We start from the raw sequence: 27040 nt of genomic DNA, 5'->3' as shown, positions 1-27040 counted from the left end.
AAGTAATGTTATTTGATGCCATCATAAACACACCCTCTCTCTCTCTCTCTCTCTCTCTCTCTCTTTCACAAACATCTCAGCACATTTATAAAGATCTATATATACATAACCTCACACCTTTATAAATACACCTTCACAAAAACAAAAGCTGATATCCCCACAAACCTCACCAAACACCCTCACAAACACCTACCAAACCTTCCTACCAGCTCCACCACAAACATGTCCTACCAATCCACTTAATCCTCCCTGCCAAGCCACAATTCTGCAGTCGCTTCCATCATCCTTCCTACCAAACTCCCTCTTATCCTTCCTACCAAACTCCTTCCAGTCTCACTACCAACCCCACGTAACAACCACTACCAATACTGAAGCCAAAATCCTGCAGAAATGCCTTCCATCCTTCCTAACAAACTTTTTCCTGTCTCTCTACCAACCCTATTGTCAGCCATTACCAACATTCAGCCATACTGCTCAACCACTCTACAAACTCAAGTACTGAACCATCGTATCCGCCTCGCTACCAGTCCCTCTACCAATCCAGTACAACCCCTATACCAACACCACCACCTACTCTATCAACCAACCAGCCAACCCCACTGCCAACCCCTCTACCAAAGCCCAGCCAACCCCACTACTTGACCCACCAGCAACCCCCATACTAACCCCACTACCAACCTCTTAACCAACCCCACTACCAACCCCACTGCCAACACTCACAGTCCACAGGTACTCTCTTCGGTGCCACCTCCTTCGCGATGGGGGTGTGCGTCTTGAGCAGTAGTGTGGTGTGCGGTCCCTTGGCTCTGGCGTGTGAGGCATAGACGGACACCTGATAGTCGCGTCCTGGGGCCAGTGAGGTGAGGTTGAACCTGGGCTGACTGTTGTTGTAGGCCCCCACCAGCACCCCACCCTCGCGTATCTGGTGAAGAGAGAGGTTGAGGTAGGTTAGGCTAAGGTAAGTTAGACTGGTTCAGGTTTGGTTAGGTTGGTTTGGATAGACTTTAAGGTCAGGTTAGGTTAGGTAAGGTTTGATTCGGTTTAGTTATGTCAGGTTGGATTTGTTTAGGTTAGTTTAGGTTTACTTTTTCCCATTTGCACCCCACGCTCGCTTAGCTGATGAGGTTGGGTTGGGTTAGATTAAGCTAGGTTAAGTTGGATTAGCTTTTGGGGGAAATCGGCCTTCATTACACTGGGTATCTACAAAGTCAAGTTGAATTTGCATTTACTGTGTGAAAAAGTCTAAGCATACAGAACTGCAGCTTTCATTTTCCTTATGTGGGAGTAAATCGTGAACTTAATTTTCTTAAACTAACCTACCTTCTCATACTACAATTTTCAAACATATTATAACCTTCAAACGTAACATATTTCTGTAAACCTAGCGAGACTGTGAACCCATTATAAATATCTATCCACTGCTGTACTAACCTCGATGTGGTAGGTGTGTGCTAGGTGTCCCATGGTGATTTCCGGAGAGCAGGTGACCGCGGCGGAGTCGGTGGTTACGTCGTGGTAGTCGCAGCCGGTGAGGGCGCTGGGCTCACCTGGGAGAGAAAAAGGTGAGAGGTGGTGGCCGGAACGTAGTCTGGGTTTAGAGCTGGATCAGATAGGCTTTTTAACTCATTTAATCCGATTAGGTACTTTTACTTTCTTTTGTCCTAAGACTTCTTAATAGACTAATGGTGGAATTTCCGAACAGTAATTATATACGCCTTAATTTATTCCATCACTGAAAGAGGTCTTCAAAAAGCAAAAAAAAAATTGTATGGAGATGGCAAGCATAAATCAGTAAGACATGTAGCCTTGCTGAAGTAGTTAACCATCTCATGGGTGGCACAACTCCAATACTCATTTCCGCCGGCTAACACACAGGAGGCAAAAGGCATGCAAGATGTTGGCTGGTACGTGGTTTGGATTTAGAACTGGCTTTCTAATCCTCTCATGGCCTGGACAACTCTATTTCCGCTAACACCTCGGATGGAAGAGACGAGAGGTGGTGCCCAGGACGTGGATAATATAAGCTTTTTATATTATACTTTTGTCCACCTTATCATGGAGCAAATTTTCATCCACTTCTAGCTTATTCCCGTAGCTCAGTATAAATAAATGTGAGGGACTGATACTCCGCTTCTCAGAATTTAGGTACAAAAGAGGCGACCCCACCGCCAAGCACTTCAAGATGAAAGCAGTCTCGTACATCCTAAGGAACGTTAAAGAGGTTATATTTATTCCTCTAATATGTGTACCCAGTGATAGAGCCGTGATTCTCTCTCTCTCTCTCTCTCTCTATCATGATCATCATCCTTCCCCTATTTTTTTTTTTTTTTTTTTTTTGCCTGACGTTTGACTCTCATTTTTCAGGATCCTCCAATCCTCATGTTTTAAAGGAAACACAATCTCTCTCTCTCTCTCTCTCTCTCTCTCTCTCTCTCTCTCTCTCTCTCTCTCTAACATAATATATGCATTTCTTTATACATCCGCCCATCCGATCTCATTCCTAGGCTGACACTCTTTCCTCATCCTTCACTCGCCTCTCTCTCTCTCTCTCTCTCTCTCTCTCTCTCTCTCTCTCTCTCTCTCTCTCTCTCTCTCTCATCCTCTTTTCCCCATTTTTTCCCAAGTTTTTGTTATCGTTCTTCTTGATCCTCCAATCCTCTTGTTTCCTCCTTTTTTTTTTTTTTTTTTTTTTTTTTTGACTGACAGAAAGCATAGTCAAGAGGGACGTGCTTTTTTTTTTCCATCTCTACTCTCCTGTTTCTCTTTCTCGGCTTTATTTTTATTTCAACTTTCCATCCTTTGTATTCTTTTTTACCCTCCACTCGACGAAATCGGAGGAGGGTATTGTTGTCACTGGGATCAACATGAGCTAGTGGCGTTGAGATTTCGTTTCAGGAGCAAATCTCAGAAAGTATTAACTACGGAGTCATGAAATTTTACGGTTATGTGTCTTATAGTGAACTGGTGCCTTTCGATTGGTAGAATGCTGTCTTAGTCGTTTTTTTCTTTTTTTAATAATGAAAAAGTAAAAACCAAAAAATTCTCATTTTTCAACGCGATCTGCTGTCTATGTGTTTTACGGGGAGGGGGGGAGGCCGTTATGCGCTGAGTTAGGTGTGCAGGATAGGCGGGGAGGGTATGTGTTTGGTTAGATGGAGGGTTGCAACAGCGCAGCGTTGCCTATGTTTTTCATTCATTTTCTGGTTCTTTTACTGCCACTCTTCCTTTCATATGGATTTTTATTTCGTTCTCTCTTTCCCTTTCATTTCTTCTCTTCCTTTCATTCTCTCTCCTTCTCTGATACCATTTTCTTCACTGACTTTCTAACAATTTCATCTCTCCCTTTTATTAATTTCTTTTATCCCATCACTTCCGTTTCTTCTCTCATTCCACCTTTCTTCCCTCTTCATCCCTCTTTCTCCATTTCTTTCATTATTTCCCCCTTCTTCTTTCCATCTACCTCATTTCCTTCACCCAACTCACAATGCTGAAGACAAGATAATGATGTAAACAAAACACTCGACTTTTTTCATCCTCCAAGGCCTGTTGACCTCTCTCTCTCTCTCTCTCTCTCTCTCTCTCTACTTCTTTACCTTGCCCTAGTTCACTCCCCCTCCATTCCTCTTACCCTCTTCTTGTCCTCTCCCTCCATCTCGATCTTCCTTTCCCTCTCCTTCCCCCAACTTACCATCTGTGACGATGATAACGACCCAAGAATGACAGAACCTCACTTTCAGCCCCTCTTGTCTTTCTGCCATTATGTTTTCTTTCCTCCTCCTCCTACTTATTTCTCATTTTTCTCTCCCCTCTATTGCTTTTCGTCGAGCGTGAGGCAGGTGAAGACAGGAATGATAGGTTTTCTGGCTCACCTCCCTTTCTACATCACTTCCTCCCCATTAGTTCTCCCCACATCTATTTCCCTTCCCTCTCTACCCCTTCAGCTTTTAGTCTCCCCTTCCTCCTCCTCCTCCCAACTTACCGACGAGACGATGAAGTTTGAAGAACGGTAGGGCGTCTCACTCAGTCCCCTCTCAACTTTCTACCCATCCCTCCTTCTTCCTCTCCATCCCTACCGTCGTTCTCCCTCTCCCTCTGTTTCTCCCCTTTCCCTCTCCTTCTCTTTCTTCCCTCTCCTCCTCGTTCTCCATCTCCTTTTCCCTCTCGTTCTCCCTCTCCCTCTACCTTCCTTCCGCCTGTCCATTTATCCCATTCACTTTCCTTCTTACTTACCAACAGCGACGATAATGAAGATGCAAAATATGACAGAGCCTCACATTTAGCCTTCTCTCACCTTTCTGTTCTCCCTCTCTCTCTCTCTCTCTCTCTCTCTCTCTCTGCTTTTTGCCTGTCTGTTCTCTCTTTCACTCTCCCTCTCCTCCTTCGCCCAGGTTACCGATCGTGACGATGGTGAAGATGCAAAAATGATAAAGCCTCTCTGTTTAGCCTTCTCTTAGCTTTCTATCCATCCTTTCTCCTCTCTCTCGCTTTCCCTCTCATCTTTCTCTCGTTCCTTCTCCCTCTCTCTTTCTCTACCTTTTATCTGTCTGTTCCTCCTTTCACGCACCCTCTCCTTCGCCCAACTTACCGACCGTGACGATGGTGAAGACACAGGGATGGTCGGCCTCTCCTATCTCGTTCCTGGGCTGACACTCGACCCTCTGAGCGCCCCCCGTACTATTGCCAGCCTCCGCCACCACCCACCCCACGGAACTCAGGCCTTCGTCGTCGTGTTGCATCTCCGACCGAATCTGTGGCGGCCAAGAAAATGCATTAACACCTACAGTCTAAGGGCATATATTTTTTTTTATACCCGCGCGTGGAGTTCGGAAAATTGTTGTACTGTTCGCCGTGCGTGTCTTTCCACTGGTGTGCGAAAAATATCATACAATTTTTATTCGATCTGAGTTAAACTTGGTGGCAAGGATGTGTGTCAGTCAAGTATTATTATTATTATTATTATTATTTCAGAACAACGGGTTAAAGGTCAAAGTCACAGGCAAGGTCAACTCATATAGTTCTGATCCGATTTAGACCCAACTTGGTGGAATGATGGAGGATTAGTCAAAGATGGGCTTATTTCATTTAACAGAAGTCACAGGGAAAAGGTAACAATGCAGCCCTACAGCTCAAACAGTTTTATTTCGATGGGGACCAAGAATGATTTAGGGCTTCAGAGTCACCCATGGAAGAGGTTATTTGACTGAGAACAAAAGGTCGAAGGTCAAGGTCACAAGGTAAGATCAAAGGTTCTGCCCTTAGGTCTACTGCAGAGTCTGGGAGCTGGACCTTGTGAATACTCCTTGATGTAAAATTATTCTTGTTAACAGCAGATACTTATACTAAATTCAGGAAGGTCCTCTACAAGAAAGGGCGCTGACTAGCCTACGACTAACCCCTCCAATGCCAAAAGTCTCCCCTCACCTGAGAAAGTCGTTTGAGGATAGCGAGAAGAGCTGATAAAGACGTCATCGGAGTGAAGTACAATGGGGAATGACTACCAAAACACACACACACACACACACACACACACACACACACACACACACACACACACTTTCTCACTACCTCCAACTTCTATAAACTATTCTCCACACATCCTTACTTAATTTTACTAACATGACCTATATCGTAACAAAAGAAATAACCTGATCATGGCCAAATTAAGCTAAAAAATATCATCACCGTGTCCAGTGGTTTGAGAGATGATGAATAGGTGTGTGTGTGTGTGTGTGTGTGTGTGTGTGTGTGTGTGTGTGTGTGTGTGTGTGTGTGTGTGTGTGTGTGTGTGTGTGTGTGTGTGTGTGTGTGTGTGTGTGTGTGTGTGTGTGTGTGTGTGTGTGTGTGTGTGTGCTCGCGTGCGTCGGTGCTGCATGATTGATTATTTTTCCGGGAAAGTGAAAACAGAATAACAATGACGCGCAATGTTACCGGGACACGAATGTCAGATGTGCAACGTTAATACATTTTTTTTTTTTATTATACGTATGCAAAGCTAAAATAACGATAGTCATTTTGAAGTCCTGTTAATTCAGTACTTATTTTTTAGGGGGGCAGTATACTCTGTTACAAATTACTGGTTTCCAATATGCACTGGTCTCATTTTAAGACAGTGAGGGAATCCATTCTTGATGTCCTAGTATCTCTCTCTCTCTCTCTCTCTCTCTCTCTCTCTCTCTCTCTCTCTCTCTCTCAATTATATAATAAGATGTTGGCTTCATATTTTCTGTTGATAAAGTGTGTGTGTGCCTTCGAGGTGTGTATTTACAAGTAGATGGAACGCTTGCCAGAATGCATATCGGAAGAATGTGTGTGTGTGTGTGTGTGTGTGTGTGTGTGTGTGTGTGTGTGTGTGTGTGTGTGTGTGTGTGTGTGTGTGTGTGTGTGTGTGTGTGTGTGTGTGTGTGTGTGTGTGTGTGTGTGTGTGTGTGTGTGTGTGTGTGTGTGTGTGTGTGTGTGTGTGTGTGTGTGTGTGTGTTAATGTATGTATGTATGTGTGTGTGTGTGTGTGTTAATGTATGTATGTATGTGTGTGTGTGTTTAGTGGAATGATTACTGCAATGAGAGCACTGTAAGAAGGGCACGAGAAGTACTGTAACAAGAAAGGGATTGCTGGATGATAAGTGACTGGAAATGACAGAAATAAACGATTGTGGTTGAGAGGACAGTGATTGGATTCTGGGAAGTGTTTGTTGCAGGCAGGTATATCATGTGCAACAAATCAGAAATGCGAGTTATGTGTCAAGGTGATGTGTTTTGCTTGTGGGATAAATTCTTGGTGATATGTTTCTGGTGGTTATATTATTCTTAGGTAAAGCAGGATTTATGTGTGTGTGTGTGTGTGTGTGTGTGTGTGTGTGTGTGTGTGTGTGTGTGTGTGTGTGTGTGTGTGTGTGTGTGTGTGTGTGTGTGAAACGTTGTCAGAGATAGACATAGACACAGAAAGATAGACAGATAGATAGATTGGTAGATAGACAGACAGATAGATAAACAGATATTTCTCGTAACAAAAAGCTTAATGCTTATAATATATCATCCCTTCCGCCCATCAGAGCCTTAGAAGTAAAAATCAACTGTAGTCAAAATAAAATCAACTAAAGAATCATATTAAAGATGTAAAAACTGGGTGTAATGTCTTGTCTTTTTTTTGTAATGCCGTTTAGGAGGTTTGTGTTGCAGAGCCGCGAGCTGTATTGCAAATCGAGGGTCGTATTGCAAGCTGAGGGTCGTACTGAAAGCCGGAGGTCTTATTCCAGTAATCGTATTATAGACCATATGCTGTACTGTAAGCCGTGTATCGCATTAGGAGGGGGTCGTATTATAAACCAAGAGTCGTATTGCAAACCAAGGCCGTATTGCAAGATGAGTATTACAGCAAATCGAGGGTCGTATTGCAAACCGGGAGCCGTATTGCACACTGAGAGTCACATTCAAAGCCGAGGGAAGTGTTGTCAAAGGACGTATTGCAAGCGGTGAGGCATACTGCAAGGTGAGAGCCATATTGCATGATGATGGTGGCACTGCAAGACGAGGGACGTGAGGATCCTCGAGAGCATGTACTGCAGCCTTGACGATATCCTGGTGCTTTTGGCATTGGATGAGGCAGAGAGGAAGATGATGATACTGTCGTGTGTGTGTGTGTGTGTGTGTGTGTGTGTGTGTGTGTGTGTGTGTGTGTGTGTGTGTGTGTGTGTGTGTGTGTGTTGGTATTTACGTATTTTGGCATGGTATTTGGATCTTCTGTGATCTGAGCCGAAGTTTGAAGGATAAAGGAAATAGTTTCTTCACAGGGAAAAAATATATATAAAAACGAATATGAGAGGCGATTTGACGAGATATTCTGAAAACGGGAACTGGCTCTAACAATGGAGTGAAAAGATACGCGCTATCTGTGAGTGGAGGTGCGTCCCCCCCAACAATACCCCCGCTGGTTACGCTGTAGGGCTGCGGTACCCCCTATTGTTCCCATCATAATGCTTGCCCCAACGCCTCTCTTCTACGGCTTCACTGCCAGAAAACAAAATACGTGCCTAGTTTCGTGCAGGTTGGGCTTTTGTGTGGCGAATGTGTGTGTCTGAGTGTGGTAAATACGTGCCTGAATGTGGTGGACGCTTGGGTCTTTTGCGTGGTGGGTGGTGGGTTATTTTTTGTGTGGTAGATGTTGGGTTGCTCTGGTGGATGATGAGTGTTTGTCTGGTGGATGTTGCGTTTTTGTGTGGTGGATGTTGGGTTACTGTGGTGGATGTTATGTCTTTGTGAGGTGGATGTTGAGTCTGTGTGTGGTGGATGTTGTGTTTTTGTGTGGTGGATGTTGGGTTTTTGTGTGGTGGATGTTGTCTTTTTGTGTGGTACATGTGTTTTAAGTTTTGTGGTTAGTGATGTGGAGAATGTGGATGTTGGGTTTTGTGGCTTATGTGGAGGATGTGGTATAGCTTTTGTGGTTATGTGTTGTGTTGTAATGAGAGTGACATTCATTTTTATTATGGAATGTTTTTTTTCTTCATTCTTTCTTGTTGCTCCTCTAATCTTTCTTTCTTACGTGGCAATAAGAATAAAACACAAAATGAGAGAGAGAGAGAGAGAGAGAGAGAGAGAGAGAGAGAGAGAGAGAGAGTGAGAGAGAGAGAGAGAGAGAGAGAAACAAAAGCGTGTGCGTGAAAATAATGCCACCTGTGTGTGTGTGTGTGTGTGTGTGTGTGTGTGTGTGTGTGTGTGTGTGTGTGTGTGTGTGTGTGAGGAAAGGTGTGTGCGCATGACCGGACCACATCAACGCCCCTAATTACCTGTCCCCTCAACCAAATGTTTGCTCATTAGTGAATCATTAACGCCTGCACCACACTCATTGCCCAAACTCTTGCCCATCCACTGCCCAAACTCTTGCCCATTCATTGCCCACACTCTTGCCCTTTCATTGCCCAAACTCTTGCCCATTCACTGCCCAAACTCTTACCCATCCATCGCCCAACTCTTGCCCATCCATTGCCCTACTGTTGGCCATTCAATGCCCAAACTCTTGTCTATTCATTGCCCAACCTGTTGTCTATCTATTGTCCCAAATCTTGCCCACCCATTACCTAAGCTCTTGCCCCTCCATTGCCTAAACTCATGTCCATCTTTTACTCAGACTGTTGCCCACCCATTGCCCCAACTCTTGCACATCCGCTGCCCAAACTGATACCTATCCACTGCCTAAACTCTTGCCCTTTCATTGCCTAAACTCATACCAATCTTTTGCCCAAACTCCTGCTCATTCATTGCCAAACTTTTGTCAGTCTATTGGCCAAACTCTTGCCCGTTCATTGCCCAGACTACAGGTGAATGTGACGCCCTCAGCCTCCCACCTACCTGCTCCATATTAGGCGTGAAGGTGACGCTGTGCCAGGTGTAGGTGACGGAGGGAGGGGAGGCGTTTACTTGACACTCCAGCTCCACCCTCTCCCCCACCCACGCCACCACCTCCCGTGCCCCCTCCCACGCACACACCGGCGCGTCTGTGGGGTGAAGAGTTAGTGAGATGCTAAGACTCTAAGCTTCGTAACACTTCTTCCTTTGTGATTCATTCTGCAAACTATGGCCGAATTAAACTAATATTAGCAACATAAAAGACAATGCTAAGGCGTAACAGGAAAAACAAACAGCTCAGGAGAAGGTGCTACGTTGCCACGTATGCCACTTGGAATACAAACCATAATACAGTATACTATTCTATGCAGTCATTCAATCTTTTTCCGACCTACTATAAATTTAGGGACCCAGGGTTAGGTTGCTCAGTTCTGACATTTAGGCAAGGCTGGTTAGCCTCGCTTGCCACTGGGTGTGATTAGGTGGCAGTAAGCCCCAACCCGCCCACTGGATGTAAACCCTAAAGGGCCCCATCCAGCTGGAGCTCCTTAATCCACTAAATCACCAGGCTTCATTTGTTCATACAGTTACCATTCAAGGTGATAACTGGCTTTTTGAACAGGAAAACATCTGGCTTATCACTCCGTCTAGAACCCGTGAAAGTAGCACTACATCGGGCGAGTGGATGGTGGGCACCCCCAAGTGCCACCATGCACATAATACATACACACAAGTATAGACACACATACATATACATATATACAGTACATACACAAGCTGACATTGGTGTACTCACAAATGCATGCACACAATAACCAAGAATTTGAACACACACACACACACACACACACACACACACACACACATACACACACACATTAGCATATTTCATTACATACCATTCGTGTGGACGCTTGGCTGTACCAGCGACCATAGGTTAAAGATTTGGTTATATGTTGCATACCCTGATAATTTTTCGATCTGTACCCCAACACCTACTATATACTCATCCTTTGTTTCCATCCTTTATCTTCGACAAATTAAATCCTCTGGTTTTAGATTACACATTGCATTGCCTATTCTGTATATTAAAGGAAATACTTAATATTCCTAGACTAACTACGCTACTAAGTTACTGGTACATGCTTTGAAATGAAATGACTTCACTACTACACTCTGCAGTTCCTAAAGTTATACATGAAGCCATATATACATCCATCAATATACACAAATACTCATAAATCCTCATAACTCTACGTACAGTCAATGTGCAGCGGTACGGCGTTGCTCTGGCCATCGCCCTCCGTGTTGGACGCGAGGCAGGTGTACAGACCGGCGTCCTTGTGGCCCACCTGTAGCAGCGTCAGGCTCTCCCCGCTCGACACCACGTTCGCCCGGTGCAGTGGTCGGCCCTGCGGAGAAGTGAGGGTGGAATGTGAGATCTGGTGAGGGTGGCGACAACTGGAAGTCTGTATGGTGAAAGGGAGTGTGAGTTGTGATGTGGCCCCAGAGTCATCTGAACTTAAACCCCGTAGACTGTAGACTGAATATCCTCCTCCTCTTCTGCGATCTACCATCTTCCTTTCAGGGGATGAAGATGGAGGCAAAGAACGTTTATATCATAGGGTTGTTCCCCTGCCAGGCTATATAGATGCTGCCGTGTGAAGGCGTCTTCCTCCGACACCAATTGCAAGGTTATATGAGGTTGTTTGGAAAGTGAAATAGGAAGCCTTAGGAGGGTGGAATACACTTTGATGGTAAAGCAGAGGGGGTGAAAATTATTGTGAGTTTTCGTGACTGGAGAACGGAGCAGGATCGAATGGAGGTGTGGAAGGGAGGGGAGCGTGATATTTGGGTGGATGAATGGATGAGTGGAGGGGTGAAACGCATTATATCGGTGGCTGAGATGGAGGAGTGGGGAAGCCCGAACTACGGGTGAATGACTAATGTGAATGTTAGGGTTGGAGCATGAGTTTTATAATGATCTTTAGATGAGAGGGTTAATAGGTAAGGTTGAGAGACTGGACAAAGAGTATTAGAATGGTATGGCGGAAAACAGCCAGCTACAAATGGTTTCAAATGACGTTACTGAAAAAAAATGCGTTTGAGATAACTTAAATTTCTTGGATAAAAAAAGAGCTGCAAATGCTTTAGAAGGATGTTATTGACTAATGGGTATAAAGTAAAAGGTAAATACGTGGTGATTAACATAATACAAATACTTTAAATAACAGATACACTCAACGCCTACCTTGCTGTTAAGACGCTGAATATCTACAGTTAATCCCTTTCACTCCCTCGGACATCACCTTACCCAGCGAGACAAGAGTACACCAGACTGCGATGCGGCCACCACCCTTCCTTGTTACAATACCCACACACAATACAACTCACAAACAAAACACGCTTTGCTCACACTGCAGTGAAGCCCCCACACCACAACACACTCACCACATGCACTACACTGTCACAGCACATACAGTCCTTCAACAACACCTCAGAAAAAAAAAAAAAAAAAAAAAAAACTCAGGGAGCGTCCAGTTGAAGTCATCGATTTCTTGCGGTCCACTGGGTTCACACCGAAATGAACCAGGGGATGCAACAACAACAACAATCCTTTCACTATGTAACTTCTTTCTGTAATTTATTTTTGCTGTCCCCTTGCACCTTAAGTAACTCAGTTTAGAATGGTTCCTGGTTTGGTGCCTCTCCCTTCTCAGTTCGAAAGGTCTGTCCTAAACTGAATGGAATCGCATGGAAGTGGCAAAGGAAAAATAAAACTCGTAGGCGAAGGGTTGACCTCTGAAAATTCGTACCACTTGTTGTTTGTGTTGTTGATGTTGCTGTTGAGACTCTAAGCTCATCTGGACGTGAACCCAGTGGACTGCAGGCAGAAGCTGTCGCCTTCCTCCAGTCCACCATCCTTGTCTCAGGGGATAGGGAAGGAACTGAGGGATGTTGACATAACCAGAGCTGCCTGTTTATACCGATGCCACCACGTGAAGGCGTCCCTCTCCAGCACCTGTACTACTTAGAAAGGGGTAATAATAGCACACCACGAGGTTCACAGAACAGTCACTTGCTAGATAATAAAACGTGTCTGCTGAGAATCATCCGTTACCTAACTTTATTACTCCGAAGAGGTACTATTTATTTTATTTGTTGTTGAAGTCGAAAGATTATATTCAAGTTAGAAGAGAACCTTAGCAGTAAAAGGGCTAACGAAAAGTGTATCTTAAACAAATCGTCTGAAGGTAGCAAGAATAAAATCAACGCGTCATACAATTAAATGGATAAAACTCACACATACTACGGAATGTAGAATAAACAACAGTAGTAGATGCAACCCCAAGCTCTTCTAAACGTGAACCCGGTGGACTGCAGGCTGAAGTTCCCCTCTTGTTTCTGTCCACATACCACCTCCTTTCGGAGGATAGGGATGGAGATAAAGGTCGTTTGTACAGTACACCTCGGGCAACGGAACCAGAATATATTAGCGCCATCGCGAGAAGGCGACCCTGGCAGTAAACGGATTAATGAAATGGTACACTCCCCGCCCCCCCAAAAAAAAGCCTGAATTAAACGGTCCAAACGTAGCAGGAGAAGAATTAAAAATAAAAAACGTACCACATTAAAAGCATTAGACTCAGTGGTACCAAAGAAATTACGATAATAGGAGGGTACAGTCCACTTAGGCACACATTACGTCTGCTCCGGGACCCCCTCTGACCAAAGGGTTGTTATGTAAGCCTGGGAAAGTGTACAGTCGAGAGCAAAAGTTCCGTCGACAGCCCCCTTCCCGGCAATGTGTCCCGCTCTCCTTATTTTTCATTCCTAATCCCGACGCCAGGGAGCATACGATGTTCTCTGTTTTTTGTTGTATGCTTCGTATTGATATTTTTCTCACTCACTCACTTTTTCTCTGCCATTGTCTGTTTGTCACACACACACACACACACACACACACACACACACACACACACACACACACACACACTCCTGTAATACCTTCCATCACCACAGCTGTCACAGAAGCGTCGACGAACTTTTTTGAACGTGAGAGTATAAAACCCATCGAAACGCACATGGATAACATGGCAGGAAACATAATCGAGAGAAATCGTGCGCAGTCCAAACTGGTGACACCATGTAATTATTATCCAGGTGGTTATATATTTATCCTGAATGACGATAAAAGCTAAACTGATATGTGGGAAGCGGTGGCCGAGGCGGTAGAGAGATGGCCTGCATTCGCAGTGGACCCAGGTTCGAATTCCGGCTGGGGCAGGGAATAGAGTAAGAATTTTCATTTCGTTAAAACCGACTTTACTGATCTACTATAAGACCCGCCGACATGCCACAACAACATCCCTGCTAATATCACTACATCAGTCCTGTATGAGACAGCCATAGCATGTATTCATTATGGACGGTGGATGTTAGCGCCGAAGTGGTGACATGTGGAGGTGAAATGTGTAGAAAGACTGCTGGGGCTCTGGGAACGGGTTATTAATCCTATGCCCAAAGTCGGACAAACGAAAAAGGAAAAAAACAAACTAAACACAAGCGTCATCCTTTAGGTAGGACATCCTTGGTTGCTCCTCTCAGGACAAGAAAGACAATGAATTTGGTATTATAAGAAGTAATATGAATAATTACTTTTAATTGTTTTACTCCAATGACATATTTTGTATAATTTTTTTCTTAGCACCGAACAACGGTATTCAGCTTTGAGAGAATTTCCGGACTGAAAGAGTAAGACAGACGTTTTTAACTGTTTACTACTGGTGAGTCTGTTTTAAATGGAATAAGATACCCAAGTGGTTGCAAGAATAAATACCAATAAAAAAGTTATCGGATTAAAGGGGTTAATGCTTCTGGTGTTTGGTTCCTTCTTCCTCGTATTAAAAAAAAAATATAGAGTTAAGCAGTTTGTTCTTTAGTATGACAAAATATTAAAGTTTTACTGTTTTTGTACTCTACTCTTTTCACTCTATAATTTTTTGTTAACCTGGTCTAAGACTGACAAATCACCACCTTCAATGCTGAGCAGTAACAAAGAAATGTCATGGAAAGGATGTCAAGCCAAAGCACTGTCTGTTTCTACCTCCCAGATACATGGAATAAGCAGCAAACAGGAGGAGAATCTGGACCAAGTTTGTGTAAAACAGGAAGAGACTGTTCTTCACAGACCTGCGGCGAAACTATTGCAGCCAGTTTCAAAATGTTTCTGTCTTTGAAGCTCATATAATATAAAATTGTTTATTAAAATCCCTCCTTATGGCCAAATTTAAAAGTTGCAGAATAATCGGCTGATGGATCAGCTGACGCAACAGCAGACATGTTAAATCAACTCAAAATTTCAGGCTGTGAAACTTTCAGTTTCATAAGCAAAGTTGCTCTGTGCTCACCTAAAGCAGATATTTGAACTTTCCTTGAAGAAAAAAATACGATCCCCCAGATGTATCACTTACAAACCTGTCGGCTTCGCCGCAGGTAGAGAAAGAAAAATGCGGTTGGTTGCAGACAGCGTAAGTGTATCAAAAATCACTCGTCTCTAACCCGTCACCTCTCTCTTCTTACTGAGTGGCCGAGGATAACCCAGGGCTGCTCACAGTATTATAACCGTTATATTAACCTACTTCCACAACGATAATTCATAGTCGTCATAAACGTTTATATTAATATTCTGCTTCGAGGTACCGAACTGTGAATCATCTGTTAAGTGTCATCATTTCCAGCTGGACAGTTTCCCTTTGAAGTTCATTGAAATACTGCTCACTGAACTACTGCTCATTGAAATACTGCTCACTGTGCTCTGTTTATTTCCTGGGTTAATGTCCTACGCCCATAATCTGTTCGGCTGAGGAAGTTCCCTAACACATTTCCCTAAGAGATTCATTTCCCTTACCATAACATACTTTGTGTCACACAGATCCTTCAAACATTGCCATACTCTGCAAAAATAGCATACAGAAGGCTAAGAACCAGCCATAACCAAAAATAAATCGCTAAGGAAAAGGTGCTAAGCTGTTAATAATGCTGCACTCTCTTCTTGTACTCAGGTGTGGGTGCTACTACCGGAAAAATTATTACCCTTTTTAAAGATTAATGTGAAAATAATAATGGAAATTGTATGTTCGTTTACTGATGAAAATTATGAGTGAACCTCTAAAGATTGAAAAATGATCCGAGGTTCATTTCTAATCTGTTTTTTAAAGATGTAAATTATCTCATTCTCCACTACGTTCCATTTTATTACTTTTCATCAAATGGCGAAAAATGATGAAGACAAATTTTGATACGTTAAAGATAGCTCACTTTTCTGCTCTTTCAAGTAATATCTTTGTGACAACATTGCGTAATTTTTTTCGTTGTGAAATAGCTGTGCAGTAAATTTCCTGATGCTGAGAGAGAGAGAGAGAGAGAGAGAGAGAGAGAATGTGACTAACTGACCGATAATGTGCTTCAGGGAAACAGCAGTGAAGTTAAAGACTAAAGGCTTCTCTTTTCCACACCTCTTCGTCGTGAAATAAGTAATGGCTGACTGGATAAACAGAAGTAACTAGGAAAAAAAGCCGTCATCTCAGAATAATAACTCACAGGCTCCTAGGACACACTCTCAGCTGCATAAAATCAACTATCGTCCAGAACAAAAGACTACTATACTCTTTTTACTCTGACTTGCCCTACATTTACCACCTCTCCATCTTGAATGCTGGGGTGTAACACAGATTAACACTAATTTATAATGTCAGTCACGAAGAAGTGCTATGGGAAGGATGTAGAGCCGTAGCACTGTCTATTTCAGTCATTCAGCTACGTGACATAACCAACAAAAGGACGAGAATCTGGGCCAACTTAAAGTGACAAAGGTATAGGATTATCTTGATTCAGAAAAGGCCAAAGGTGACTATATAAACACCATTAGCTTTTACAACTCACAGCTGAAGAAAATCGTGTGGAATGCGCTCGAATTGAGCACTAGAATTGTCCCGAGCATGAAAGGCTTAAGGGGAAATGAATGGTAAATGAGGCTTGAATTAGTACTGTATAAGATAAATTACGGCTGAGAGAGGAATGAGAAGCAAGGAAAAGGTGATCTTTGGAGAGTTGAGGCATCAGTGTTGGGTTAGTCAGTGAGTCTAGTGTGTGTGTGTGTGTGTGTGTGTGTGTGTGTGTGTGTGTGTGTGTGTGTGTGTGTGTGTGTGTGTGTGTGTGTGTGTGTGTGTGTGTGTGTGTGTGTGTGTGTGTGTGTGTGTGTGTGTGTGTGTGTGTGTGTGTGTGTGTGTGTGTGTGTGTGTGTGTGTGTGTGTGTGTGTGTGTGTGTGTGTGTGTGTGTGTGTGTGTGTGTGTGTGTGTGAGAGAGAGAGAGAGCGAGAGAATTGCCACTCTCAACCTTTTCCTCTTCCCCTCACCACAGTTCACCACAATATTTCTCACCTCTTCCATCACAATCTTACACTTAACCTGCCCTGCTCACCGCACCATTTCCTCCATTATCCCCTCCTCCCCTCCCTCTCCCCTCCTGTAATCTTAACACGCATATCTACATCCTCCACCATTTCCCCACCCATCCTCCACCACTCCCTAATCACTCATCCCCCACTTCTTCCACTTTCACCATCATTCTTCCCCCAAACTCCATCACTCCTCCACCTTTCCACCACTCCCTCACCAGCCTCCATCACTCCCCAACCCAGCCATCTGCATTCTAGTCACTCCACCACCTAATTTACCCAACTATCCTCCCTCACCCACCGCGCTTCTCCACCCACCCCAGGCCACCCCCTCATCAGTCCCTAACTCTCCTTTTCCACTAATTCATCCACACACTCCCTCACTCTCTTGATCAATTCTCCATTCTCCGATCCCCCAACCATCCACCCCTCCTTCCACCATCCACCCCACGAAGCCTTTACTTTCCACCACTCCTCAGGCTTCCCCCTCCATTCTCTTCTCCCCCCCATCAGCACCTCCCATTCGCCCCTCACATTATGCCCATTACCTCCCATTAACTACGCTATTCTCCACCAACTTCCTACCAAGCCTGAGAACACTTTGAAGATATTTATTTTCTCCGCACGCTCGTTCACTCACACACGCTCCATCACGCTAGGCCTTCAGCGCAATGATTTTTTTCTTCTTATGACTGGCTGACGATTTTGCTTAGCTCAATGTGGAGAACGTAGTAAAGGGGCTAATATCTGTATAAATAAATAAATAAATAAATAAAGAGAGAGAGAGAGAGAGAGAGAGAGAGAAACATATTACAACCTTAATTTCCGACACACACACAACACACACACAAAACCAGGCACTGGAAACTCGTAAACAGGCTATCAAACCAGCTGTCATAACTTTCCCCACCCATTCATCCAGTCCATCGGTCATTCATTACTTTGTTGCCCAACCAGCAGTGTGAGGGCCCGGGTCTAGGCTATTTAGTCCGGATATTTAAGACAAGAGGACCAGTTACTAATCCCTGAGCGGTATTAATGAGCTATAATCCCCTACTACCCTAAAGACCTGAGTCCTTATGAGATACAGGAGTGCCTTAACCCACTAAACCACCAGATATTGATTTGTTGGTGTCATGGTTACTTCCAAGCGAAGAAAATGGACTCCTGGTATGTAGAATATCCTTTGGCTTGTTACTCAGTGAAGAAACAACTGAGGGTAACATTACATCGTGTGAGTGGATGGTCGTCTCCTTCACATACAACATATTTCTCGAGCCCTAGAACTCCCCCCCCCTCTCTTTTTATCCATCAGCTCTCCCCAGTTGAACCCAAATCATCCAAGATCAATAAAAAACCCATCTCATATTGCCCAAGGATAATGTTCCCTCCACAAACGGGATGGCGGTGATAAAACTGCTGACATTGCCTTTTCCGTCTCTATGTCTGTCTCTGCATCATGTTAAGCGTGACTCCGACAAGAAGACCCCTCTCCCCCCCCTCCCCCGCGCTTGTGTGTCTTGCCTGACGCTGCATCATGTGAAGCGTGGTTCCGACAAGGCCTCCTCCACCACCCCTCAGGTAATGTTGCAAAGCCGAGGAGAAATGTTGGCCTAAAATTTCACCTCATCTGCCTTTCGCTTTCCTCTATTAGGTAATATTCCGAAGCAGAGAGAGTTTTGGCGTGTCTCTTTGTACACGTGTGAAGAGTCAGGAAGGAGAGTGATAGAAATGCCCGTAAATGTGAATATCTCTTACGAAAATAGGAGAAATTTTGTGACTTACTAACTAACAAACCCTTCTCCCACCACTCGCCCTATTTCCATGAGCATCCGAGGGTCCATCATACTTTTCCCTTTATGTATAGCGTCATTGTGTTCTAATTCGTTGTTTTATCCGTTTTCAGCCCTCTCATAGTCAGGACAACTCTAGTACTATATTCCAACAGATGCTAGACGGTCTTATTTAGGTATATGTGTCATGGAAGCCTCAGAGAGAGAGAAAGAGAGAAAGAAAGAGAGAGAGAGAGAGAGAGAGAGAGAGAATTTATATCAGCACAGTTTCTACAAATAACGTTAAAAAACAATAACGTACAGTTTCGGAAAAAAACATCTTTCCACCTTTTTAGTCAATTACGAAACTCATATTATTCTGAAAAACTGGACGTGGCTCCACATACAACATTGAGATTCCAAAGATATCGTTCACCGTCTTGCTATTTTTTCGTAATGAAGTGGATTTAGATTTATGTCCGCGACTGTACAATCTGCAAAAGTAAAGTGAGAAGGAAGATTCGCAGGACAGTGAGCTCAAGTGTTTTTCCTATTGGTTGGTAAGACTGATTTCATATATAAGCTTGTAAAATACTTCCTAGGATGGAACATGCCTCGTCCTCCTCCTATTCCTCTTCCTTTGCCTCTTCTTCTTCCTCTTCCTCCTCCTCCTCCTCCTCCTCCTCCTCCATATAACACCACCTTGAGGTTTAATTAGAAAGTACATATCCCGTAATTCCTTACCCTTTCTCTTTGATCTTGGTCTTTCTCTTCCTCTCCATTCACACTGTTCCCTTACTCGCTCTTAATTAAGCTATGTGTCCACTGAACCATTCTCTCTCTCTCTCTCTCTCTCTCACCCCCCCCCCAAACACACACATCACCCAATCACCCTCACATTCACACACACTCCCTCAAGACCCCACTGAATAACCCAGCATCAAATTCTCAACTCCCCGACGATCACCTCCTCTTCCTCGCCTTTCAAGTCTGTCCTCAAGCAAATTTCTTTCACCGATTCACTCCTCCTTCACCAGTACCTCCTCTTAACCCCTTAAGCCCCAGGACACCATTGCTACTTTATTGACGGAACAAGCAGACGATTTTCTTCATCTGAGAGACTATTCCTATGAGGGGATTAATAAAGACTGTTTTATTTAGCTTTAGAGAGACTTTTCTAAGGAGGTGTTTAGAATAGGCTTTAAAAAAATCTTTATTATGGGGGCAGGGGCTGTCTTGAGGTTAGTAGAGTAGATCCTGTGGTATAGTAATCATCATCATCATCATCATCATCATCATACTACTACTACTAAACATCATCATCATCATACTACTACTACTACTACTAATCATCATCATCATCATCATCATCATCATCATCATCATCATCATCATCATCATCATCATCATCATCATCATCATCATCATGGAGCTGCACTGCCAACTCTAGCCTTACCTAGAACTAGAAATGTCGAAGAAGAGTGCCTTATTAAGATTGTATTTTAATTTCTCTCTCTCCACAACAGCCTGGCAACCTCTTCCTCCCTACTTCCTCTTCCTTTTCACTTTAAACGCTCACATTAGTCTCCTCTCTCTCTCTCTCTCTCTCTCTCTCTCTCTCTCTCTCTCTCTCTCTCTCTCTCTCTCAAATGACACACACACACACACACATACACACTTTTGTAACACGTACAATGCAGACCTGACATTTACCGCCGGTGTGCTTTGTTCCTGGAGTGTGTGTGTGTGTGTGTGTGTGTGTGTGTGTGTGTGTGTGTGTGTGTGTGTGTGTGTGTGTGTGTGTGTGTGTGTGTGTGTGTGTGTGTGTGTGTGTGTGTGTGTGTGTGTGTGTGTGTGTGTGTGTGTGTGTGTGTGCAGGCTTTAATATATGTACGTATGCATGCCTATGTGTGCGTGTGTGTATCAGTGTGCGTGTCTAAGTACGTTCTCAATTGTCTGTTTTTGCCTAATCGATGTACACGATGCAGGTGGAGGGTGGATGGGAGGTGGTGGAGGGTGGATGGGAGGTGGAGAATGGGTGGGGTGGTGGTGGGTGGTGGAGAATGGTGGAGAATTGGTGGGGAGTGGCGGAGGGTGGGTGGAAGAGAGGTAGTGTATGGGTGGTGGAGAGTGATGGTGGTGTGGTGGAGGAGGTTGGAGAGTGGTGGAGGCTGGATGGGTGATTGGTGGAGGGGGTGGGAGAGTGATGGAGGGTGAGTGGTGGAGGGAGGGTAGGGAGTGGATAAGAAAAAGAATGTTGAAAATGAGAAAGAATAAACAGGTCAAGTTATAAATGTGAAGAAGAGGTGTGTGTGTGTGTGTGTGTGTGTGTGTGTGTGTGTGTGTGTGTGTGTGTGTGTGTGTGTGTGTGTGTGTGTGTGTGTGTGTGTGTGTGTGTGTGTGTGTGTGTGTGAGAGAGAGAGAGAGAGAGAGAGAGAGAGAGAGAGAGAGAGAGAGAGAGAGAACGTAAAGGGGATGTGTCAGACCATTTCACAACCTGTATTTAAGCGATTTATAAACCCGGATCACAGAAGGGAGATCTGTGTGTGTGTGTGTGTGTGTGTGTGTGTGTGTGTGTGTGTGTGTGTGTGTGTGTGTGTGTGTGTGTGTGTGTGTGTGTGTGTGTGTGTGTGTGTTATTTATGGTTATGGCGACATAAGCTCGTACGAATGTGTTCGTTATTAATAGGCGAACAGGGAGAGAGAGAGAGAGAGAGAGAGAGAGAGAATCGCCTAGTCTACTGTCCATGTTATTTAGGCTACGTATTTAGCCCTTGCACACACACACAAACACACACACACACACACACACACACACACACACACACACACACACACACACACACACACACACACACACACACACCACTCTTCCACCACCCACATACCCTAGTCAACTCCTCACTCACAACCATATCCAATCACACTCCCACCCACAGTTCCACATTCTCACTGCATTTCCACACACCCTTACCCATTTCCCTACACCTTTTCCCAATTTCCATTCCTGGACTCATTTCCCCACCCTACTCATTTTCCCCCTGCCAATCACCGCCCACATTTCTCTTTCTCCACCCGATTCGCTTCATATTCCGCCCACAATTTTCCCTCACATATGCAGTCTTTTTCTTCATTCTAGCCTCTTTCTGACGCCCACACATACAGTCTACTTACTTCTCCACCCATTCCCCACCCCCTGACGTCCATTTTTCTGACCCCAACCCTCTGTTCCCCACTCACAACTCTATCCCCCTCCCTACAACCCTCCGCTTCTCCACACACGCTCTTCCCACACCCCCACAAACACACTTCTCCCCACACCTAGTCCATCTCCCACACAACTCTCCCGCACCCATGCCCTCCCTTTCCTCTCCCCTCTCCTATAATCCTCTCTAAGACACTCATTCTCCCCTCCCCTTCCCTTCCTTCTCTCACTTCAGCAAAGCCACTCCTCACCTACACCAAACAGCAACGGTGAATCTGTAGGTTAATGGGCGGGTCAGTAGTCTCCCCTCTCCCCACAGCCACCCACCCCACTCCCCAGCGCCCATCCACTCTCCGTCCCTCTCCCCACACATCCACTCCCACACCCACACTGAGCAAGAAGGGGAAGTTGTAAGCCCACTCCCTTCCCCTCTCCTCAACACCATTCCCTTCTCCCCTCCCCCATCCTCTCCCCCTCTCTTCTCTCAAACCCACCCACTCTCCCTCCCCCTCCCTGCACACCCATTCCCACACCCACATTGAGCAGGAAAGTGAAGTATTAGACCCGATCCCTTCTCCCCTTCTCTCACACCCACTCCCCCTCCTTCTCTCCCTCCCACAAACCCATCCCCCTCCCACTCCCCCTCCCCCACACCCACTCCCAAGCCCACACACCTACATTGAGCAAGAAGGTGAAGTTGTAGGCGGGCGGGTTGGCGCGGGCGGAGCAGGTAAGCGTGGTAGACTCCCCCGCCCTCAGCACGCCCACACCCCCACCGCCCACACCCTGCATGGTGATCGTCGCCTCGGGAACGTCTGAAAAGTGGATGGAAAAAGGGCGGGTTAGTGGGTGGGAAATGGGTGGGCTGGTGGAGAGGAATGGGTAGGTAAATGGTCAGCTTATGATTGCTCCGAGGTTGTCTGGGATCCGTAGATACGAAAGGAAAAGTTAAAAAAATTAGACACCAAAATTAATGCAACACGTTATTAAGTCAGCACTGAAAATCCTCATCATCATTATCATCATCATCCTCATCATCATCATCATCATCATCCTTATCATCATCCCCATGGCCATCGTCATTATCATAATCATCATCGTCACTCAGTTTCACACACTTCCTTCTGGGTTTATGGTATCTACAGTCTTTTCACTTTAACGTGGCCTAAAATTTGCCATCCCTGTACCTTGAATGCCGAGCTGCATCGATAGAGTAACACTAGAATATGATGCTAGTCACGAAGAACTGACGTGGAAAGGAGTGTAGTGTCTTTCTGGCACTGAGGTACGTGAAATAAGTTGCAGAAGGACGAAAATCTGGACCAAATCGAGTTAAAACAGAACAGTGATAACCAGAAACACATAAAAGTAGGAGAAGCAGTCGACTAAAGGAACTGGACAGCATTTCTCTAGATGCGTATCCCAGAGGCTATTCCTTCACATAGAGAGGCCTTTTCCATATTCAATAAAATCGTCTGGTGGCAAGAAGAAAAGGTACAGAAGAGAGTGTATTTAGTCCCTTCACCAGCAGGACACCCATTACAGTGAGAAATAAAATCGTCAAACAAATAAATAAATACAAATACGCTATCTAGAGAATGGGTTCAGGTAAGCAAGGTTACGTATGCGTGTGAGAGGTGCCACTTGACCTCTTTTGTCTGATGACGTATATTTAACTGTCCCTCCCTATCCCCCAAAAGGAGGACGGTGGGCAGCAGAAGGGAAGCGTTACTGTGCAGTCCACCGGGTTCACGTTTCAGGTTAAACTGAAACGTGAACCGGGTGGAATGCAGGCTGAGGTTACCCTTTCTCCGTTAACCCACCATCCACCTTTCGAGGGATAGGGAAGGAGGTGGGGGCTGTTTGTATAACCAGGCAACACACCTGTCTTGCTAAATCCGCGCCACCGCATGAAGGAGGCATCATATCCATAGTAGAAAAAATTAGCCCTTTCAGCATTAAGACGATTTATCTATTTAATTCTTGCCACCACCTTACGATTTTATTCATCTTTGGGACTTATTCCCATATTCTCGCTCCCTAGCACCTCTTCCTGAGCGATTTGGTTTCGGATGTGGCTGGTTAATATCCTTTTGTGAATTATCTATGCAGAGTATGATGATGTTTGTAGGATTTGCGTAATACAGAATAGATCAATAAGGTGTAATAAGCAAAATAAATCGCACAGGAAAAGGTGTTGCGGAGCTTCCTTACGACGAGGATGCGGGACTGAAGGAGTACCAGGAAGTCATCATCAACCCTTCTACATAACGGCAACTTACTTCACTCTCAGCCAGACGATTTTACTCAGCTTTAGGACCCCCCCCCTCCCTCCACGTAGCGACGGTGTAAAAACGTCTAAAATCATAAGGCCGAAGACGCAGGTTTATGTATGCAACTCTCGCCCAAAATTCCCCTGAACATGGCCTAAAAAAAAAAAAAAAAAAAAAAAAAAAATCTTTATTTTTGCTACCTCCAGACGGTTTTATTCTGATCGTCGTAGGAATTGGAAAAAAAAAACGACCGAAATAAATTGGGCGACGACGCAGAAAATAAAAATGCTCTTGAACGTGTCGCTAAGCAGACGTAAACCCTGCAGTGCGGTGGCGTCCACAGTCTTCCTACCTTCAGACGATTTTATTCAGCTGAGTAATGAAGAGGTAAACTGAAGCTACATCGAACGCCTCCTAAGATTAAAGTTGGTCGTCTTTATTCTTGGTGCCTCCAGACGGTTTTATTGATATCGTTGTAAAGGGGCTAAAGCAAGAATGGCAGTTTGGGTGAGGGTACAGCTTTAAAACATATAGCTCTCGTCCTTACTACCCCTGTAGGTAGATTAAACGTCATAATTCTACCTCCTATCAAAGCACTATTAAGGATACTATAAGTGGTGGTACAACTGTTACTACTACTACTACACCGTCCACCTTGGAGCCAAACCACCTTATATTCCTCTGCACCCTGCCGTGGGAAAAGACCCTTGTCCGCCCCTGGTGAGGCACTTTCTACCACAAGGGGTCGCCGGATCCCCACACGGTGTATGTTCTCGTTGTGTACTGTGCCTAAAGTACGGGTTCAAAATAGGTGTTGCTTACTTGTGGTCGACGGGTCTGCTCGGCCGGACAGATCGGCTAAAACAAAAACCATAACAACCTCCAGACGATTTTCCTCACGCCGGACCCCTTCACAGCGACGAGGTTAAAAAATGTTCTGGATAATAGGGGCGAGGCCTCAGGTATAAAACATGCAACTCAAGTCGTTAATGCCCTCGAACGTGGCTTAACCCGGCTTAAGACGAAGTTGTTAACAGGCTTAGTGATGACTTGAAACAGGCTTTGCGTCAGGCCCCACGTTAAGCCCATCCTGGTGAAGTATATGAGGCGGGATGAGGGGAAAAGGGAGGGAGGGAGAGGGAGAGGAGGAAGGAGCAAGAGAGAGAGAGAGAGAGAGAGAGAGAGGAGACTGAGTTGTGTAGTAGGTGTTTTACCTATGTCTCTACGAAACTTTTTTTTTTTTAAAACCAAGATCAGCATCCTAGCAGTGAAGGGGGTAGTGAAGGATCCATCTAAGGCCTATAGCTCGAAAATTTTCTTGTAAGTTATATTAAGTCGTCCAGAGATAGTGAAAAAAAATGAATAAAGGCGTCGTGGTAATGAAAGGGTTAAATGAAAAGCCTAAGGGTTTATGTAATGTAAATACAGTTTAAATATATGAAATGATGATGATGATGAAGATAAAAAAGAATAATAAGAGTAAATTTATGATTAGAATAATTCTACTGTTACTGCTGCCACTACTACTACTACACTAAATAATAATAATAATAATAATAATAATAATAATAATAACAAAAACAATAATAATAATAATAACAATAATAATAATAATAACAAAAACAAATAATAATAATAATAATAATAATAATAATAATAACAACAGTAATAATAATAATAATTAGTATTTTGCTACTATTGCTGCTGTTGTTGCTGCTTCTACTCTTACTACTACTACTACTACCACTACCACCACCAATACTGCTAAATAAAACTACTACTACACACTACTAACAGTGCACGCTGAGCCTGGTGGAGTCCTTGGCGGTGAGGTAGGGCAGGGTGGGTGCTGAGGCGCGGCACTCCAGCAGGCCGCCGTCGTCAGCTGCGGACGTCAGCAGCTGCAGCGTCTCCTGTGTTCGCGCCTGGCTGGGTTCGCGCTGTTGGGAGAGAGGACAGGGAGTGAGATGGAGCGTGAAGAAGTGTGGAGCTAGGGGTGGGGTGGAGTTAGGGTGTGGAGTTAGGGGTGAGGTGGAGTGGTTAGGGGTGAGGTGGAATGAAGTTTGGATGTGGAACTTAAGGGTGAGCTGGGTTATTATGCTTAGTGATCTGACCAAAAAAGGGTGAGCTGCAGGAAGGTAGTTAGAAGACTGACTGTGGTTTGGAGCTTTGGAGTGAGTTTGGTTTGGATTTTGAGCTTGATTCGGGGTGTGGAGCTGTGTGGAGAGGGACTAGAGAGTGAGCCGAGGTGTGGAGTTCTGCGAATGCGTAGGGATGTGGAGTTGAGCAGAGAGGAATTTCAGAGTGAGCTGAGATGAGGACCTTTGAGGCACGTTAGGATATGGAGCTGTGTGGTGTTGGACTTACGGATCAGTTTGGACGTGACTTAAAGCTTGAATTTATAAGGAGAGCTTTGGCCTGGGATTTCTGAGGTGATATTTTAGGGCGTGGAATATCAGGTGAGCTGCGATGCGAGCTTTTCAGTGAGTTGGGGTGAGCTGGAGTGTGGAGGTTTGGGGTAGGGAGATAAATGGTGTGGAATAAATTGTGAGCTGGAATGTGAAACTATGGGGTGACAAATTTCGGGTGAGCTGGGGTGTGGAGTGGGCTGGAGTGTGGAGTTTTGTGGGCAGATAGGGTGTTTTGTTCCAGGATGTGGAATTTTAAGAGTAGTCTGGAATGTAGAGTTGTGTGAAGCATGACTTTAAGGTGGCTCAAGGTGTGGAAATATGTGGTGTGGAGCTTAGGAAGAAGATGGGGAGTGAGCTGAGTGTGGAGTTTTAGGATATGGAGTTTTTGGAAGACCTGGAGTGTGGATCTGTGTTAAGGTAAATTTCTGGGTGGACTGAGGTATTTAACTCATGTAGTGTGGAGTTCTGTGGTGGAAAAGAAAGTGGAGTTTTGGGGGTATGCTGGAGTGTGGAGTTGTGTGCTGAGATTCTGGGGCGAGGAGGGATGTGGAGTTCTGCAGTGTGGAACTTTATAATGAATA

The 27040-nt window shown here is 44.6% G+C and overlaps 1 protein-coding gene across 1 annotated transcript in view; it reads right to left on the bottom strand.

Annotated features, from left to right (window-relative positions):
- LOC145396451 (uncharacterized) overlaps nt 1–27040 on the bottom strand; it is a 487788-nt gene that overhangs the window by 19491 nt on the left and 441257 nt on the right. The window contains exons 8-14 of the mRNA XM_080269826.1: nt 25844–25988; nt 22454–22590; nt 10601–10751; nt 9343–9488; nt 4586–4748; nt 1432–1547; nt 721–922 (exon numbers count right to left, since the gene is read on the bottom strand). Of these exons, the coding sequence (XP_080125952.1) occupies nt 721–922; nt 1432–1547; nt 4586–4748; nt 9343–9488; nt 10601–10751; nt 22454–22590; nt 25844–25988 (1060 nt within the window). The remainder of the gene's footprint in view (nt 1–720; nt 923–1431; nt 1548–4585; nt 4749–9342; nt 9489–10600; nt 10752–22453; nt 22591–25843; nt 25989–27040) is intronic.

Source organism: Coenobita brevimanus, chromosome 38 (assembly GCF_032717465.1).
Source record: "Coenobita brevimanus isolate Jiangsu-jjx chromosome 38, ASM3271746v2, whole genome shotgun sequence".
Classification (NCBI taxonomy): Eukaryota; Metazoa; Arthropoda; class Malacostraca; order Decapoda; family Coenobitidae; genus Coenobita; species Coenobita brevimanus.
The sequence above is the reverse complement of the archived record's forward strand: the minus strand, read 5'-3'. Positions and strand labels throughout refer to the sequence as shown.